Here is a 16,393-nt window from a genome sequence, read left to right as displayed (position 1 = left end):
CCATCAGAGGCTTTCTTTACCAGCACCACCCCCATCTCAACTTAGGTTCTCTGCCAGGCCCAATGCCAGCCCCTACTCAGAGCCACTTTGGCCCTTAAACTGCTGGGCCTCTACTATCTAGTTGAAGACGTAGAGATGTACAGAACCCACAGGGAAAAGACGAACACATGGATTCAAACAGGCAAATATAAACTGAACTCCTAGTTAAGGAGGAGCATGAATGACAAAAAGGGGATGAAAATAAAATGAGGGGGGCTACCTGCAGAAGGCAAGTTTTCAGTAAAGAATGATAAGGGGATGCCAAGCCTGATGAAAAGCCAGGAACGGGAAAGACTCGAAGGTTGAAGAAATGGCAAACGATAGAGAGCCAAGATATGGCTACCTGGAGCAGTGGGTTCTTGCTGCAGAGCTAAGAGGGAGTTGGTGGCTAGTTCGGGCCACCTCCAGGAGTCATGGCAGGCACATGCTCCTTGAGCAGAGAGTGACATGGATAAAAGGAGCTTTGAAAGAATGGTTCTACTAGTGTCTACGGCCATGCCACCCTGAACAAGCCCGATCCTGTCTGATCTTGGAAGCTATGCAGGGTCGGGCCTTCTTAGTACTTGGATGGGAGACCAGCTGGGAATATCAGGTGCTGTAGGCGTAAACAATAAAAAATAAGGGATTGTAAGCTGACAAGGTCCTTGCAATCTGTGAGGTCAACCAAGGGTTTCTTCACCTAAAAAAAAAGAAGAAGAAAGAATGGTTCTGCTACTGCCAGTGTAGGCTGGGTGAGAGGGAAAGCCCAGAGGCATGGAAGCGAGAGACTGCAGACCAGAGGGACATGTAGCCAGTGAACTTTTTAATCCAAAATTTGCAAAATAATGAAAGGTAGACACGCGTGTTAGAGGTGTCTCGTCAGGAGCAAACAAAATTGGTGGAGGCGCTAGAGTAAGACACAGCAGAGTGTCTAGTCTGTGTTCATGGGGAAAAGTCACTTCTCCCTGGTGCATTTCAGAGAAGCTGAGGGCGTGAGTTTCAGGAAGTATCTGCGACCTCGCCTGATGGTGACCTGGACACACTATCCTGCCAGAGCCAAGGACAGGAAGCTTCCACAGAGGCTGTGGCTGGATTCAAGTAATCCAGGATAGGCTGTTTCCATCTGTGAGGCCTATTCTTGATTACTTGTTTCTGGAGGCAGCTGATGGTTCGCCGCCGGAAACTGTTGGCTCCCGGGACATAGGTGCATGTTTCCTTCCTGAGCTGGGTCAAGGCTGGGACCACTGAGCCAGCAGAAGCCTTTTGAGGAAGTGCTACTAGTGCACAGGCCTGTGAGGCAGAAGGCTTCCAGCCAAGTGGTCCCAGAGCCTGAGGTATAGGAGTGTGGACAAAGGAAGGTCTGCAACTACTTGCTGCTTTTCGTGTAAGTGTTGGTCATGACCAGTGCTGCGATGCTTCACCCTCGCAGGAATGGTTCCAACAAGCCTCTCTGCTTTTTATCAGGTGTATGTGCTCAAGAGGCCTTATGTGGATGAGTTCCTGAGACGAATGGGGGAACTGTTTGAATGTGTTCTCTTCACTGCCAGCCTGGCCAAGGTACCTGGGAGCAGGTGGGGCAGCTATAGGGGTGCTCCTTGCAGGTCCCCAGGATGCCACTGGGGAACTAGGACTGCATCCAAACAAAAGTGTCTTCTCTTCTCCCAGTATGCCGATCCTGTGACGGATCTGCTGGACAGGTGTGGGGTGTTCCGGGCGCGCCTGTTCCGTGAGTCCTGTGTGTTCCACCAGGGCTGCTATGTCAAGGACCTCAGCCGCTTGGGAAGGGACCTGAGGAAAACCCTCATCCTGGACAACTCACCGGCTTCTTATATCTTCCATCCAGAGAACGCAGTGAGTGGTTCAGATGTGCCCACACTGGGGGACTGGGAGAGTCCCTGCCACAGGGGGAGAGGGAGTGGGCAGGGGAATCAGAGGAGCACACCTCCCCAGGTGGACCCAGCCAGCCTCGGGCTCTGGAGCAAGGGAAGGAAGAATTGACAGGATATTTATGCCGCCTTTTCCCTGCCCCAGGTGCCTGTGCAGTCTTGGTTTGATGACATGGCAGACACCGAGTTGCTGAACCTGATCCCAATCTTTGAGGAGCTGAGCGGAGCAGAGGATGTCTACACCAGCCTTGGGCAGCTGCGGGCCCCTTAGTCTTCCCTGCTTCCAAGCAACGGCCATCCCAACAGGGGACTTTCCTACATTGTGCCTTTATGATCAGCCTGACAGACAGAGCAGAAGCTGGAGCATCTCACCAAATGGGGCCTGGAAATAGAAGTGATGGGGAAGAGCTTTAGGACAGGTTAGATGCCGAGTGGGCAAATGTCAGACCATTGATACCTGGAGCTGCCTGCTCCCTGAGTTGGGTTCCTGAGATGGGAAGATGGGAGAGGGGAGTGTGTGTGTGTGTGTGTGTGTGGCCTTGAACTGTGGCTCCAGGATATAAGTTTCACATTGGGGAGGAAGCTGAAATGAAAGATAACTCTGCCCAAGTTAGTCCGTTTCTTCTCCAGTCATCCGGAGAGCCACTGAGCTCTATAGGGATGAAGACTATTCAGAGTTCCGTTGCCAAACTCTTGGCCTTTCCCAGTGTTGTAAGCCTTGTGCCAAGGAGAAGGGAAGGGTCAGAGGCTGCCTTCCGGTGCTCTGGGCACCCTCTTTTCTGAAAACTTTCTCCAGCCAGCTGCTGCAGGTAGACGACATGTCTAGAAGATGAAAGCTTGTTTCTAGAACTGGTAGTTCCAGTGGCCATCAAGTCCTGCAGCCCAAGGGCTGCACTTGCCTCCAGCCGAGTGCCAGGCATGGGCCCTTTCTGTGTCTCCCCAAGGCTCGGGCCTACCTTCCTCGCCACCTAGCCATAGTCTTGAACACATAGGGAAGGAGGTCTTCTCCCTGCCATGGCAGAGGGCAGAAAACCGATTTCTGTTCTTTCGACTCTGTTTTAAAATTCTCTTTCTAAACATGGAGTGTTGGACCTGTTTTGTTTCTGACAGAACTGCAGTCCTGGGCTTAAGGTGAATGTGGGAGGCACTGGGGGTGCAGAAAAGAGGAAAATCCCAAAAGCATGAATGTGTCCCCTTCGCTTATATGTAGATCAGCTGAGCTTGGGACTGTCCATAAGTCTGCTCTTCAGGGATCCGCTGCTGGTGCTGGTGCAAGTACTTTTTTTGTTCCAAAGTCCAGGAAGGGTGTGCACCCCGTCTGCCCCTCCTGTTCTTTGGCAGGGGTCTTTCCCCTTGTTTCTTTCCCCAGGGCCTGGCCTGTGCAGAGCTGCTCTGCTCCATCTTCATCCCTCCTGGTGGTCGCTTTTTCTCTCCTGGGCCTCAGAGGCATTCCTCCTTGTTCTGAGGGGGAGTGGAGTGGGTGTTCTCATCATTACCTTGCCAGGCTAACGCACATGCAGTCCACCTCTGGTAAAAGGTGTGATGAGCCCTTCACACACCTGTGCTTTGTGTGTCTCTTGCTTTCAAAGTTTCAAAATAGTGAATGCTTTAAAAATTAGTCACAAAATGGAAGTTTCCCCAGGACGGAAAACAAAAGAAGTGCTGCTATAATTAAGAGCGCAAGAGGACCCCTCTTATGCTCAGCATCACTGCCTTAATTGTGACCTCCCCCTGGACTGGGTGGGGTTCTCTCCTCTCTTCCCTCCTTCTCTCTGGGATGGGAGGGAGTTCCTATCCCCCATCTCTGGTTTCCCTGGAGGCAGATGTCACAAAGCATTTGTACATCACTTCAGGTATGAGGACACCTCCCACTCAGGTCTCATCCCCATTAGCCTTTTCAGTTTCCACACACTAGGTCCAGCCTGAGGAACTAACCAGTTTCAAGAAAGCTGGGTGATGGAGTAGCAGCTCGGTGGTCTGAGTGGTAGCTGGCTGCCTGCATTGTCGTGCCATCTCCCTGCTTTGACAAGGTTGTAAGGCCTAGTCTCCTTTGGTGTCACAGACGTGGAAGAAAGCCCCCAAAGTCCATGTGGTCATTTCCTCCAGCCTCATTCCCGGTGTCCATGGGGTCCTGCTGCAGTGGGGGAAGTGGGATCTGGTGCTAGCCAGGAGCGATGTCCCTTGAAGGAAATGGGAGTTTCTGACTCATAAGGCTCTGGCCTAGGCCTCCATCCTAATATTGTGGGTGCGTCCTCTCTCCAAAAGCCCACCCTAAGGGTTAGCCCTTGGATCAAGTCTTCTGCCATCTGGGCCTAGCCAAGCTTTTCTGACTAAGCAATAAGAGGCTCTAAGTTGATCCGGTTTTTAGGATTCTTTCTGCCCTCCTTTGGGTCTCCCATGTTCCTCCAGGTGAAGGAAGAGCCTGTGCCAGCCCCTTTCCTATCAGGCTTGTCCAAGTGTGACTCATGACCAGAGCCCAGGATAGCTAGTTAGGAGTGTCCCTGCCGCTTCTGCATGAAGCCCCTGCTCTATATGCCTCTATTCTGTCAGAACCCTGCCCTGCCCACCTGCAGTTCCTCAACAGAAATGCCATTCCCTCTTCGCTGGAGAAGCAACGAGGCCAAATCTTAACAGGGTCCATCCGTGCGGACCAGAGCGAGCCTTATGTGCTGCCTGGTGTCCAGTTTCATACTGTGTAAGGGTACGTTCTGATTGCTCCTGAGAGGAATTAGGCCAGACTCACTTTTGGAACAGGGAGGGAGCCAAATCACCCCAGGATCTGTCCAAGGGCTTCCCACCAGCCCTTCCCGTTTGAGGCTGGTCTTCAGGAGGCAATGGGCCACTGTGCCTAGTCAGCACCAATTCAAGCCATGCCAGGAATCTGTCCACCTGCCAGGTTCAGTTCTTTAAGGTGCCTGTTCAGGGACACAGTGTGTCTCTCTGATTAGGCTTCTAAATCAAAAGCCTGATGTTCGTGTCCCTCTCATAGGGGGAGCTTTGGACACAGGACCAGTTTGGAAAGGGTCAGGTAAGAGTTTCCACTCTGCACATTGTAGAGGGGACACTCTGTAGGCCCATGGGTCCCTTATTATAGAGAGGTTGGGTAAATTTGCCTTCGGTTAACCTGGGATCTTCTATTTAGTTCTCTCCTGCCTCCCAAAGATTTTGACCATTTTGTAAGTGTATAAACTCACCTCTGTTAACAGTGGCCCAGAAGCTTCTTTGTGCTAAAAAGCATGGGGAATCTAAAGGCATTCATTCCCTGGGAAATGGATGCTATTCTGTTTTGCTACACCTACCCTGTTGCTGAGGCTTCTTTCAGTAGGGCGGCCCCATTGTAAGGCTGTCCTGCATTCTGTGTCCCAGCCAGGCCAAGTACCTGAGAAAGGTAAACCTATTTCCCCCTTAGGTCTTCAGTTGGTTATTTTACCACTGTTGTCCCTCAGTCACGTTTTGTAAAATGAGGTTTTAGTTTTTACTTTTTTTTTAATGCTGGTAAATATTTGCATTCAAGCAAGGGGTGGAAGGCAGAGGGTCTGGCCTACTGCCCCATTCCTTTAATGCTGTCGGGCCTACCCCTCCTCTTGGGGCCCCATGAGCTTCTTTGCTTATAGTTATCCCAAGTTTGACATGTTCCATGTCTTGCCACTTTTCCCCTTCAAGATGCCATTTGGAGGGTGGGGAATCTGCTTCCCACTGTGACTGGGCTGTGGGATTCTGACTACCTTGCTTACAGATTCATGGTTTGATAAATTTGTTGTATTCAAAAACTTGAAATGTAGGACGCCATTAAGTGTCTGTTTATATTTTTGGAATATTTGTATTACTTACAATTAATTAATAAAAGCGGGTTTAAAAAATCCATCCAGGAATGAGCTGCCTCCTGACCCTGCTGTTCATTCGGTGCCTACTGGGCACACCCTTCTCCCTTTGCAACTCCTGTCAGGACGAAGCTGGAGTACCATGTTGAGGAGACCAGCTGCAGACGCAGCACTGGGCTTCTGCTCAGGGTTACAGATACAGGACGTCTCTGTAAGCTACATTAGCTCTTCCTGGCCCCCAATGGAACCAACTCCGTTGCCATCCAGGTGCTTAATAAGCATATGCTTGGTGTCCTATTGACTCCTGGGGATGAACCAGCAGCTCCAGGGGACTTGGAGTCTTCATTCTTCTGTGCCCCTTACAGATGTTCTCAAATCAGGATCCATGAAACTGGGAGCCCAGCATTGTTCCTGGCACATGGTAGGCACTCAAATATTGATTGGACCGATGTATGACCCCAAGGAGCAAAATAGGATGATGTAATAACACACTCTTGGCCCCTCTCCTAGACTTCTCCAAGAAATGCCCAGAAGCTTCTCAGGGAGGCGCTCACCAGCCTGGACATGCCAGGCACTGGACAGGCAGCTCCGGCCCCTGCCTCCTGTCATCAGCATAATGCATCTATATCTACAATATGGCAAATTTCATATCCTCCCAGCCTCTTTCCTGCATTATTGATGGGCTGTGCACTTTTTAAAAATCAATTAGATCAGGGCGTGGAGCTAGAGTTAAAAGAAGCCTTTAAAAGTCTGCTCTTGTTTTTGCTGCTTTGAATAGGGACAGAGATCAAGCTTTCCGTCTGGTTTGAATAAGTCAAGCCCAAGGCTAGGTTGGCTGTGATTGGCCAGGACTAGGAAAATGTGGTTAGGATGCAAACTCAAGCAAATATAACCCAGTGTGTCTGTGCAGCCATTGCTAAGCTCAGGCAGCAGGACCTGGATCCTCCTGCTTTGGGGTGGTTCTTCAATACTGCTGCTTACTCACCAGCAAACTGGGAAGACGGTGAGAGAGAAGGCAAGGTAAGGTCTCTTTGGTTTATGGGTACACATCAGTAAAGCCATCTTACTGAACAGGAAAGAAAGGAGGAGATTGAGATTTCCCTGGCTTTGTCTTCTTGCATGAGGCTTTTAAAGGGTTGAACCAGAGCTTTGTGATCAGTTTTGCAAACTTCCTGTTGCCAAGTCTAGGCCCTTTTCATAGGCCACTGAACAGATAGGGCACATTTTAAACACTGGGAAAGATGGAAAAGACCCCTTTCACCTATCTAAGAAAGATCATATGGGGCAAGGCAGAAGTTAAAACCAACTTCCTCTGAGGTCCATTCATACAGATGTCTCAGAATTAAGGGCCACTGACTTTTAACTTGTATCAAAACTGCACCCTGCCCCTGGGGTTTCTGCAGTGATCTCAAAGGGTGCTCAATTAATAGGGACTTGAAGAAGGAAGCGACAGAGTTTGGGGGGAATTTGATGTCACCGATGGAATTGACATTTTTCTGGGTGTTCCAGTGTGCCAGGAAGTCTTTTCTTTGAGCATGTCTTCTCATGCATTTGGGGGACCCTGGCCCAATGACCTCCTTCCCGATTGCTCAGTCCCTGCTGAGAAATGGGACTGCTTTTGGCCTCTGAGACACAGTCCTAATTAATGACGGTTTGGTTTTTACCAGGTTGGCACTTCTTTATCTTCAAGGAATGAATTCATTGGCCCTTGTCCCCTTCCCCTAGTTGGGTCACAGCATTTACCTTTAATGACTAAAATCAAGGGTCTGAAGAAAACCTTAACAAATATTTCCTGGCAGCTCTGAGCAGCACAGGGTGGGGCGGCGCAAGTTATCAAATTCAATCCTCAAACACTGGCTGCTCCGCATCACTGCTCTGCTTTAGTCCTGCCTTAGCAGTAGACAAAGGGAGTTTGTTTTTATGTTTTTGCCAAGGTCCATACTAGATAATGGCGCATATTCTCTAAACCTGGCTTCATCCACCAAGGCTCAAGGAAAGAATGGCCAGACTTGTGCCTCTTAACGAGCACAATATGCTTCCAAACAGCAAAGCTCCACGCAGTCCTCTCTGGGTGGGCTTTCATCCCATGTAGATCCATCAAGCCTGTCTTTTTCCTTTGCCTCTTGGGAGCATTCATCAGTCATATGTATTATCAGATTGCAAGCTCCTTGAGAGCAAGAATCAGGTAGGCATTTTAATTATATAAAGCCCCTGTGCGACCATGGATGTGTGTAGGTGCTTGATAACAGTCAATAGATAATGCCTCAAATAGAGATCCACACAGACTTCTCTTTACCACTTCCTCTCCCCAACAAAGGCCAGACACAGCAACACTTAAGGCCAAACACAGGCCCCTTAGTGTGTGTGGGAGGGTCTGGGGAAGCAGGGTCGGGGTGTGAATGGGGTATGGGTGGGGGGCCTGGGTGGGCGGGGCAAGGAGAGCATCTGTCCACTGGCAGATCAGGCCATGCCCACCTTCCCCTGTTGGCACCTGCACTCTTCGTCCCAGGCACAGCCCTGCCATTTTACTTTCCCTTTTCTTCTGTGAGGTACAAGGAATATATTAGTCATAAAACAAAAGCAGGACAGATGGGCTGAGTTTTAGAATAGTTTACTTCAGCGGAAAAGCCTGGAATGTAAAAGCCCAAAGAGAAGGTCAAAGAGTTGACTGTGGAGAGGACCTGAGAAGATTTGGAAGGGGTGCGAGTGAGGGAAAGTGTCCCAGTTTAGAAATATTTATTCTGACATAAGCTTTTCTCCCCAGGTACCGCTGAATTTAGGTAAGCTTAGGAAGGATTACAATATATCAAAGTGACTAAAAGCACAGGTTTTAAAATCAGTTATGGATTTCATTCTACTATGTGATTCTGGGCAAATAATGTAACCTCTCTGAATCTCAGTTTTCCTACAATGTAAGATAAAATATGCTCAGCTTAGAATTAAATGAGATAACAAATTACCAACACAGGGCTTAACATATTTATCACCCCTTCAGTAAATAATCGTGGCTGTTACCAGAACTCTTAATGAGAGAAGTGGCAAGTGAGAGGCAGAACTTCCAGGTGGAGATCCCCAGACCAGCCAGGCTAATGATGCGAACTTGGACAGGTCATTCCCCCCATGACTGTGAAATAGCACAGGGATGCACCAGAAGGCCATGGCAGGATGGCTGACAAGAAATTGGGAAGTGACTTAGGAGGAAAGCTGGATGGATGCCTGCTGGGAGAGGCATCATCTCCCTGCTTGCTCTGTGATGTTTCAGTCCCTAGAAGACGAGCCATGTCTCTGAGCAGCGCCTTCAGGGCTGTGGGCAATGACCCTGGGATCATCACCTGGAGAATAGAGGTGAGTGGGGTTGGAGGCACACCACACACCTTCCTCCTCACCCTGAATCTGGGGGTGGACTCTGGCCACCCAGGTCTGCTAGATGACACCCCTCCAGCAATCCTGTCTGCTGCCTGTGGTTTGGCAACAGTGAGAGGCAGCATCAAAGTGCACATTTTCCTACCCTTGACCCCTCCTGGGTGCTCAAAGCAGGTGGGTGCCAGGTGAAGGAAATGTTCTTAGCCTTAGAGAACAGGGTTCCAAGCAAAAACAGGCTTGCCCTTTATCCAGCCATCTGCTCAGTGAGTCTGCACTTCTAGTAAATGCCCTAAAGAGATGGGTGGGGCCGGGGTGCACCCTGGAGACTGATACACCTGGCTACTTCTGTCAGAAAAAATGGAACCTGTCTTCCACAGGGTGCTCTGGCTCCTGCAAAGTAGAGGGGAGGTTTGAAGGCACTACACAGATTGGGGCACAGCTCATTCCTTCTCCCACCTGGGCTTGAGACCCTCTGGCTGACCTTGAGCTCCAGCAGTCTGTAGCTTGGAATGGCCCTAGCCTGGGCAGCCCTACCTACCCCATGTGAGGACCTGCTCCTTACCCCCACACCCCTCCTCTGAGCCCAATGAGTGCCTGCTGCATAAAACCCAGAGGTGATGCCGTATTCCACCATCCTGCATTAGGAAGGGGAAGTCACAGCCTCTAACAAGTGGCTTAGAGCTTATGAGAGGCCCAGGTCACTTCCACTGGTTTAAGGCCCCTAGTTGATTTAAAAACCAATAGGTACTATTAGATGTTTAACACATACATTTTACATAGAATACATACAAAGTATGACTGCAAGTTTACCTCACTTGGAGGACGTGATGAAAATCCACATCTGAAGCCATATTAATAGCCCTCCCAGGATAAGCCAGACACGCATGTGACAGATAAGGGCCCCCATCCATACTCCAAATATGGGACACTGGGCTTGGAGCCCTGCACACTGCTGGCACTCACCACCACACCCCGCATAGTCCCACAGAATCCCAGCCTTCTGTTCTTTCAGTCCTTGGCCAGCACTGAGCGGTCAGAGTTGGGGAACGGTGTTGGAGGCACTGGTGCAGCTGCTCAGAAGAGGTTTTACTTGATAGCCTATATCGAACTCTTTTTCCTGCAAGGGAGGTGGCTCTCAAGACTCCTCACAGTGCAGCAGGACAGGACAGACAGGCTGGCAGTAGAGAGGAGGGTGGGGTGAGGGCAGGCACCCAGGTTCAGCTGGGGCCATGCAAGCCAAGCTCAGAAGACAGGGTGGCCATCCCGCAATTCACAGCCACACCCTATAAGACCAGTGGGGACATCTCCCCTACCTCTTCCTTGCAGCCTGTGCCAAATAATGCAGAGTAGAGGGAGGCTGGGGAGCAGCAAGGGGGAGGAGGGAATACAGCCTATACATACCCTTTGTCCTTCCAGAAAATGGAGCTGGCTCTGGTGCCCCTGAATGCCCATGGCAACTTCTATGAGGGTGACTGCTACATCATCCTCTCGGTGAGCGCCATCCTCCCATTCCCACAAGCTTCTCCCCTGAGAGCCAGGCTCTACTGAAAGATCTGCTGATGATGCTACTCAGGTTCCTGGTATCTATCTTGCATTATACAGAACAGGCCTCCAGTTTGACTATCAAAGGCCATTCTTAGGCCAGGTTTTTACATATTGCATCAGAGGGTGGGGGTGGGGCCATCAGTCTAAACCTGAGTGAGTAGTGCACACGCAGCACTTCTCCCCCCAGGGGCCCAGACACCAGATTAAAGTGGTATTGAGGAACACCAGATAAATACAGGCCATATCTGGCCTCAAAGTACTCATTTTGGTTGTGGAAACTATTCCACGTAAACGGTGCCGACAGAGCCACACAGACACACAGATCAACATTGTGCCAGCTGTGTCAGTGCAGCGGAGCAGAGGAGCAGCAAGGTAAGTCTGCACTCCAACTCAGAAAAGGTCCCTTTTGGTCTCCATTTATTTTGAGAACAATAAGCTATCAACTTTGCCCAAATGTGGGGAGGAATCAGGGCTGCCAGACCTTGAGCCGCACAGCAGGTTTGCACAGGGAGAGGCTCAGAGCCTGCCAAGGGCAAGACATAAGCCACTGTACGCTGCATTCTTCCCACGCCAGAAAGGCCAGCAGCAAACGGGAGGTAAGCCGACCCCTGACCTGACTTCTCTGGCTACATCCCAGACACGGAGAGTGGGCAGTCTCCTGTCCCAGGACATCCACTTCTGGATCGGGAAGGACTCCTCCCAGGATGAGCAGAGCTGCGCAGCCATCTACACTACACAGCTGGATGACTACCTGGGGGGTAGCCCTGTGCAGCACCGAGAGGTCCAGTACCATGAGTCTGACACCTTTCGCGGCTACTTCAAGCAGGGCATCATGTGAGTCCTTACACAAGACATATAGAGCAAAGACATAAGTGGCAGTTTATCTCAGAGAAAACCCAAAAGGGCAATAAATATATGAAGAAAGTAATCAGAGAAATGCAAATCAAAACAAAGCTATCATCTGTGCCTACCAGAGTAGCGCAAATTAGAGAGCTGGGTGGTGCCAGGTGTTGGGGAGGCTGTGGGGAAATGAGAGCCCTTGTGCCCTGCTGGTGGGAGGGAGGACTGGTACAGCACTCCGGAGAATAATCTGCTGCCACTGAGGCAAAACCCACTTCTAAGTGTATAACTCAAAGGAATTCTCCAGTTCCATAAGGGCACATGAACCAGAATGTTCGCAGAAGTATCATTAGGGGTGGAGGGAAGCTGCAGTCAATGTAGAATACCCGTCACTGGGAGACTGGACAGGAAAAATACTCCATGACACCAAAGAGTATGATGCAGCAGCTGGAAACAACGAATTAGATACACACCTAATAGGCAGACAGAGCTTAAAAACATGATGCTCAGTGAACACAGTAAGAAACAGCATTGAGGTATGTAACAGAATGCCAATTTCTGTTTAAAAAAATATATATGCATGCAAAACAACAGGACACGTGTTACCAGAATGAAAATAAAAAGATAGATGTAAACTCTTAGAATGGTGACCTATGGCTGGGAGGAGACTGGGAGTGGAGTATGCAGATAAAAGGGAATATAAATACTTAAAACAAGAGAGGGGTCTGATAAAGGCCAATGATACTGTTCCACGAACTGAGGAGTCTCATTAACTCAAAACTTTGCACTCAAGATTGAAAACAAAAAGAAATTCCAAAGAGCTCAAGAATTCTGAGGCTGGTCCAAAGCCAGCTTCGTGCAGATCAACAGTCTCCACTGACTGAGGACCTGCCCCTTTGCTTCAGGGTGGCTCTCTGCATGCCCTTCCTGTGCAGGCTGCCTGGGATGCAGGCTAGGTTGGGGTGAGTGCAAAGGGGTGGGAGAACTGATTCCTGCAGTGGGTGAGTCTGAAGGCCACGATGTCATTCACGCTCCTGCTACTGCCTGACTTGTGCCCCTCTCCCCGTCACACACTGATTCACGCAGTTTCTAGAACAAAACAAGCTCTTTCAGCACCGTGGAGTCTTTATCACTCATGTTCCCTCTGTTTGGAGCACTAGTTCTCTGGGTGTTAGTTCCTATGCCTCTTAATGTCTCAGCTGAATGTCTCTTCTGAGAAAGCTGCCCTGACCACTCTGTCGGAAAGTCTATCGCTATGTCTACTTCTGTGGCAGCGGTTACCACCATCTGGATTTACCTTATTTACTGTCGTCACCCATATGGGCAGAGATTGCATCTGTGTAATTCACCACTGTCTCCCCCATACCCAACACATAGCAAGTGCTCAATAAATAACTGAATGGATGTTCCCTCAGCTACAAGAAGGGGGGTGTGGCCTCTGGGATGAAGCATGTGGAGACCAACACCTATGATGTGAAGAGGTTATTACATGTGAAAGGAAAGAGAAACATCAGGGCCACTGAGGTAAGTCCTGCCCATTGTCTGTCCTGGGCCCAAGGCCTCTCTACTTGGTACCTAAGAATTCCTCCTGAACAATGTCTACCTCTCATCTGCAGGTGGAAATGAGCTGGGACAGTTTTAACCGAGGAGATGTCTTCTTGCTGGACCTTGGGAAGGTCATCATCCAATGGAATGGGCCAGAGAGCAACAGTGCGGAGCGCCTAAAGGTACGGCTCTTCCCATTCTTGTCACTCACTTCTCTCCCTCGGGCCTGGTCATGGGACTTGGCTCAATCAGGTGCTTTTTTCTTCTTCCTTCCTCACTGGCTCTTCTCTGAGATTCAAGCCGGACCCCTACCTTGGAGCAGAATCTCTTTTAGAAAGAGGCCAAGTACATGACTCTGTGACTCACCCCTGAGCTCCTCAGCATCAGAATGACTGTGTCTGGGGTCCAGGCTGCTCCTCCCAAAGCCATCAGGCAGAAAGGGGGCCCAGAGGAGCTGAGTGCTTCCATGGGCTTCTTTGACAGGCTATGCTTCTGGCAAAGGATATTCGGGACAGAGAGCGAGGGGGCCGTGCTGAAATAGGAGTGATCGAGGGAGACAAGGAGGCAGCAAGCTTGGCACTGATGAAGGTCCTTCAGGACACCCTCGGCCGACGCTCCATTATCAAGCCTGCTGTCCCCGATGAGATCATGGATCAGCAGCAGAAATCAAATATCATGTTGTATCAGTGAGTAGTTAAACCTGGTGGCTGGTTGAGGTTGGGGCGGGTGGAGGGAAGGTATCCCCTAGAAAACTAAGCACTCCTGCTTGGCTCCTTGTTTTGGGTGCTGGCATCTGGCTTTTAGTCTTTTTCAAAAGCGGTTCTTAGAAGGATCTTGGTGATCCCCACTCAGGGAGGCAGCTGCCATCTGTTGTCAACAACTCTTCTTGGTCTCTAAAAGACCATTCCTTTACTCGGGTCTATACATGCCTGTCCCAGGAATGTGGACAGGATAACGTTTGGAGAGAGAGTCACAAAATCTCCTCTAGAGAACAGAGTCCTCAGCATCCCGTCTGCATTCAAGCTACATCTATCATAAGAAGTCAAATTCTACTCAGAAACTCCATACTAAAACAAAGCCAGGAAAATATCAAATGACAACAAGATGCTTTGTAGGAGAGAAGGCACAAACTAACCACTCCCCTTCTCCAGTGTCTCAGACTCAGCCGGGCAGCTGGCGGTCACAGAGGTAGCAACAAGGCCTCTGGTCCAGGACTTGCTGAACCACGATGTAAGTAGAATGTGGGTAGGCGTGGCTTAAGGTGGCCAGGCCTGGCTTCGGGGGCAGACCCTGGGGAAAGGCCTTACCATGGTCTTGAGCAGCAGTAACCACTTTTATCCCTGATTGCTTCAGGACTGCTACATCCTGGACCAAAGTGGGACCAAGATCTATGTGTGGAAAGGAAGAGGAGCCACAAAGGTTGAGAAACAGATGGCCATGTCTAAGGCCCTGGTAGGAGCTACAGATGTACAATACTGTCCAAAAAATTCTGTCCAAAACACTTCAGGTGTGCTCAGAAAGCCATACCAGGCACGTGAGCATGTAACATCACAGTTATAAACATGGACTTCCAAGTCAGACAGACAAATTGGGATTCAAATCCAGGTTTGATACCATCTCCTGGGGTTGTTGTAAGGATTAAATAACATTTGTAAAGCACTCAGAACAGTACACCGGCTCAATAAAAGGTGGCTGTTATTACTGAAGGGGATGGATATCACTTATCAAGGTTAATGGCCCTGTCCTCAAGGAGCTTATGATATCGTGCAGACTCAGGCAGATGAACCAATCAGAATGCACTTACAAAGCAATAAATGGGCAAATGAATGTGATACAGTCAGTAGAGTACATGAGTACTGAAAGAGCAGAGTACAGAGGATCTTGTGCACACATAAAAAAAAAATAGTAATAATCAATAAAGAGATGCCAAAATGTTCTGCTCAACCCTTTCCTTGAGGAAGGTAACTTGATTCCTAGACAGAATAAGTTAGAATTCAACCCTGACTCCCAGAAGAGAGCAATCCTACCAACTGGCTTCAAAGGGGTGAATCGCCAGCCAAGCAAAGAACCCAGTACATTCCTCAATTGACCTGCCTTTTGGGGATGGGGGTGTCTGCAGAATTTTATCAAGATGAAGGGCTACGCCAGCAGCACCAACGTGGAGACCGTCAATGATGGTGCTGAGTCAGCCATGTTTAAGCAGCTGTTCCAGAAGTGGTCAGTGAAGGAGCAGACCACGGGCCTGGGGAAAACGTTCAGCATTGGTAAAATCGGTAAGACTGCCCTAGTTGTCTTCTCACTGCTTGGACTCTAGACGGGCAGACACAGATGCTTTTCACGAACTTGGCTTCTCCCAAACCCTTCTCTTCAGCTAAAGTTGTCCAGGATAAATTTGATGTGACTCTGCTACATACTAAACCAGAGGTAGCTGCCCAGGAAAGAATGGTCGATGATGGCAATGGAAAAATTGAGGTAAATCTAATGATTTACATCTCAGGGCAGGCAGACAGCACTGGCCCTCCTGGCTCTTCTGTGGTAGAGGAGGAGGCAGGTGATTCTGGGTCTGTTTTGCTTTCCTTTTCACCTCCGGCACCTCAGAAGTATTCTCTAATTGGAGTCCAAGTCTGCAGTTTTCCCTCAGTTTTTCGAGGAAGTGAAAGACAGATACCTCAGTGAGCTGTCAATTACTTATCTGGCAGATCTATTCAAATCCTCTCTGAGCTATGGTGGGGAGGCGCCTAACCAGAGACATCCAGTTCTTCTCCAGATTCAAATTATGCAAATGCGATGAGCCCTCACCACTGAGAAAGCAGCACCGAGGGACAGGGGGACTTCAAGTAGACAGACATTAGCGCCTTACCTGTGGGGATTCACTGCTAAGCATGGCCATTCCCTTCAGGCAGCTGTCTCTTCAAATAGGATTCTGATCTCTGGGGAATTGTGTCTCCTCTGTGCCCAGGTCTGGAGAATTGAAAACCTAGAGCTGGTCCCCGTGGAGCATCAGTGGTATGGCTTCTTTTATGGGGGAGACTGCTATCTGGTTCTCTACACATATGAGGTTTACGGGAAGCTGCATTACATCCTGTACATCTGGCAGGTAGGCCTGGAGCAGGCTCTCAGCTTTGAAAGATGATGCTTCCTCTGGCCACTGAGCTGGGGCAGGGGTAGCAGGGTCTCATCCCTCCCGTCACTATTGCAGGGCCGCCATGCCTCACAGGACGAGCTAACAGCCTCTGCATACCAGGCGGTGGAGGTGGATCAGCAGTTTGACGGGGCCCCTGTGCAGGTTCGGGTGATCATGGGGAAGGAGCCACGCCACTTCATGGCCATCTTCAAAGGAAAGCTGGTTATCTTTGAGGTGAGAACCATCAGATA

The 16,393-nt window shown here is 49.7% G+C and overlaps 2 protein-coding genes and 1 pseudogene across 3 annotated transcripts in view; all 3 read left to right on the top strand.

Moving 5' to 3' along the window:
• The window catches only part of CTDSP2 (CTD small phosphatase 2), a 23,773-nt gene extending 17,997 nt beyond the window's left edge, over nucleotides 1-5,776 (top strand). Inside the window, exons 6-8 of the mRNA XM_006908977.3 lie at nucleotides 1,483-1,575; nucleotides 1,684-1,869; nucleotides 2,050-5,776. Coding sequence (XP_006909039.1) covers nucleotides 1,483-1,575; nucleotides 1,684-1,869; nucleotides 2,050-2,175 — 405 coding nt within the window. The 3' untranslated portion in view covers nucleotides 2,176-5,776. The remainder of the gene's footprint in view (nucleotides 1-1,482; nucleotides 1,576-1,683; nucleotides 1,870-2,049) is intronic.
• Nucleotides 525-643, top strand: LOC112477431 (annotated as a pseudogene).
• A 957-nt stretch (nucleotides 5,777-6,733) lies between the features above and the next one.
• AVIL (advillin) overlaps nucleotides 6,734-16,393 on the top strand; it is an 18,059-nt gene continuing 8,399 nt past the window's right edge. Inside the window, exons 1-13 of one of the 2 annotated variants that reach the window (XM_025044705.1) lie at nucleotides 6,734-6,745; nucleotides 8,988-9,070; nucleotides 10,505-10,579; nucleotides 11,271-11,467; nucleotides 12,889-12,997; nucleotides 13,090-13,200; nucleotides 13,502-13,704; nucleotides 14,170-14,248; nucleotides 14,372-14,470; nucleotides 15,138-15,291; nucleotides 15,390-15,490; nucleotides 15,978-16,115; nucleotides 16,218-16,376. In XM_025044705.1, the coding sequence (XP_024900473.1) occupies nucleotides 9,005-9,070; nucleotides 10,505-10,579; nucleotides 11,271-11,467; nucleotides 12,889-12,997; nucleotides 13,090-13,200; nucleotides 13,502-13,704; nucleotides 14,170-14,248; nucleotides 14,372-14,470; nucleotides 15,138-15,291; nucleotides 15,390-15,490; nucleotides 15,978-16,115; nucleotides 16,218-16,376 (1,491 nt within the window). In that variant the 5' untranslated portion in view covers nucleotides 6,734-6,745; nucleotides 8,988-9,004. Of the gene's footprint in view, nucleotides 6,746-8,159; nucleotides 9,071-10,504; nucleotides 10,580-11,270; nucleotides 11,468-12,888; nucleotides 12,998-13,089; nucleotides 13,201-13,501; nucleotides 13,705-14,169; nucleotides 14,249-14,371; nucleotides 14,471-15,137; nucleotides 15,292-15,389; nucleotides 15,491-15,977; nucleotides 16,116-16,217; nucleotides 16,377-16,393 lie in introns of those variants that run through there. The other variant, XM_006908976.3, reaches the window with a different exon arrangement.

Source organism: Pteropus alecto, unplaced genomic scaffold (assembly GCF_000325575.1).
Source record: "Pteropus alecto unplaced genomic scaffold, ASM32557v1 scaffold433, whole genome shotgun sequence".
In the NCBI taxonomy this organism is placed as follows: Eukaryota; Metazoa; Chordata; class Mammalia; order Chiroptera; family Pteropodidae; genus Pteropus; species Pteropus alecto.
This window is presented reverse-complemented; position numbering and strand designations above follow the sequence as displayed.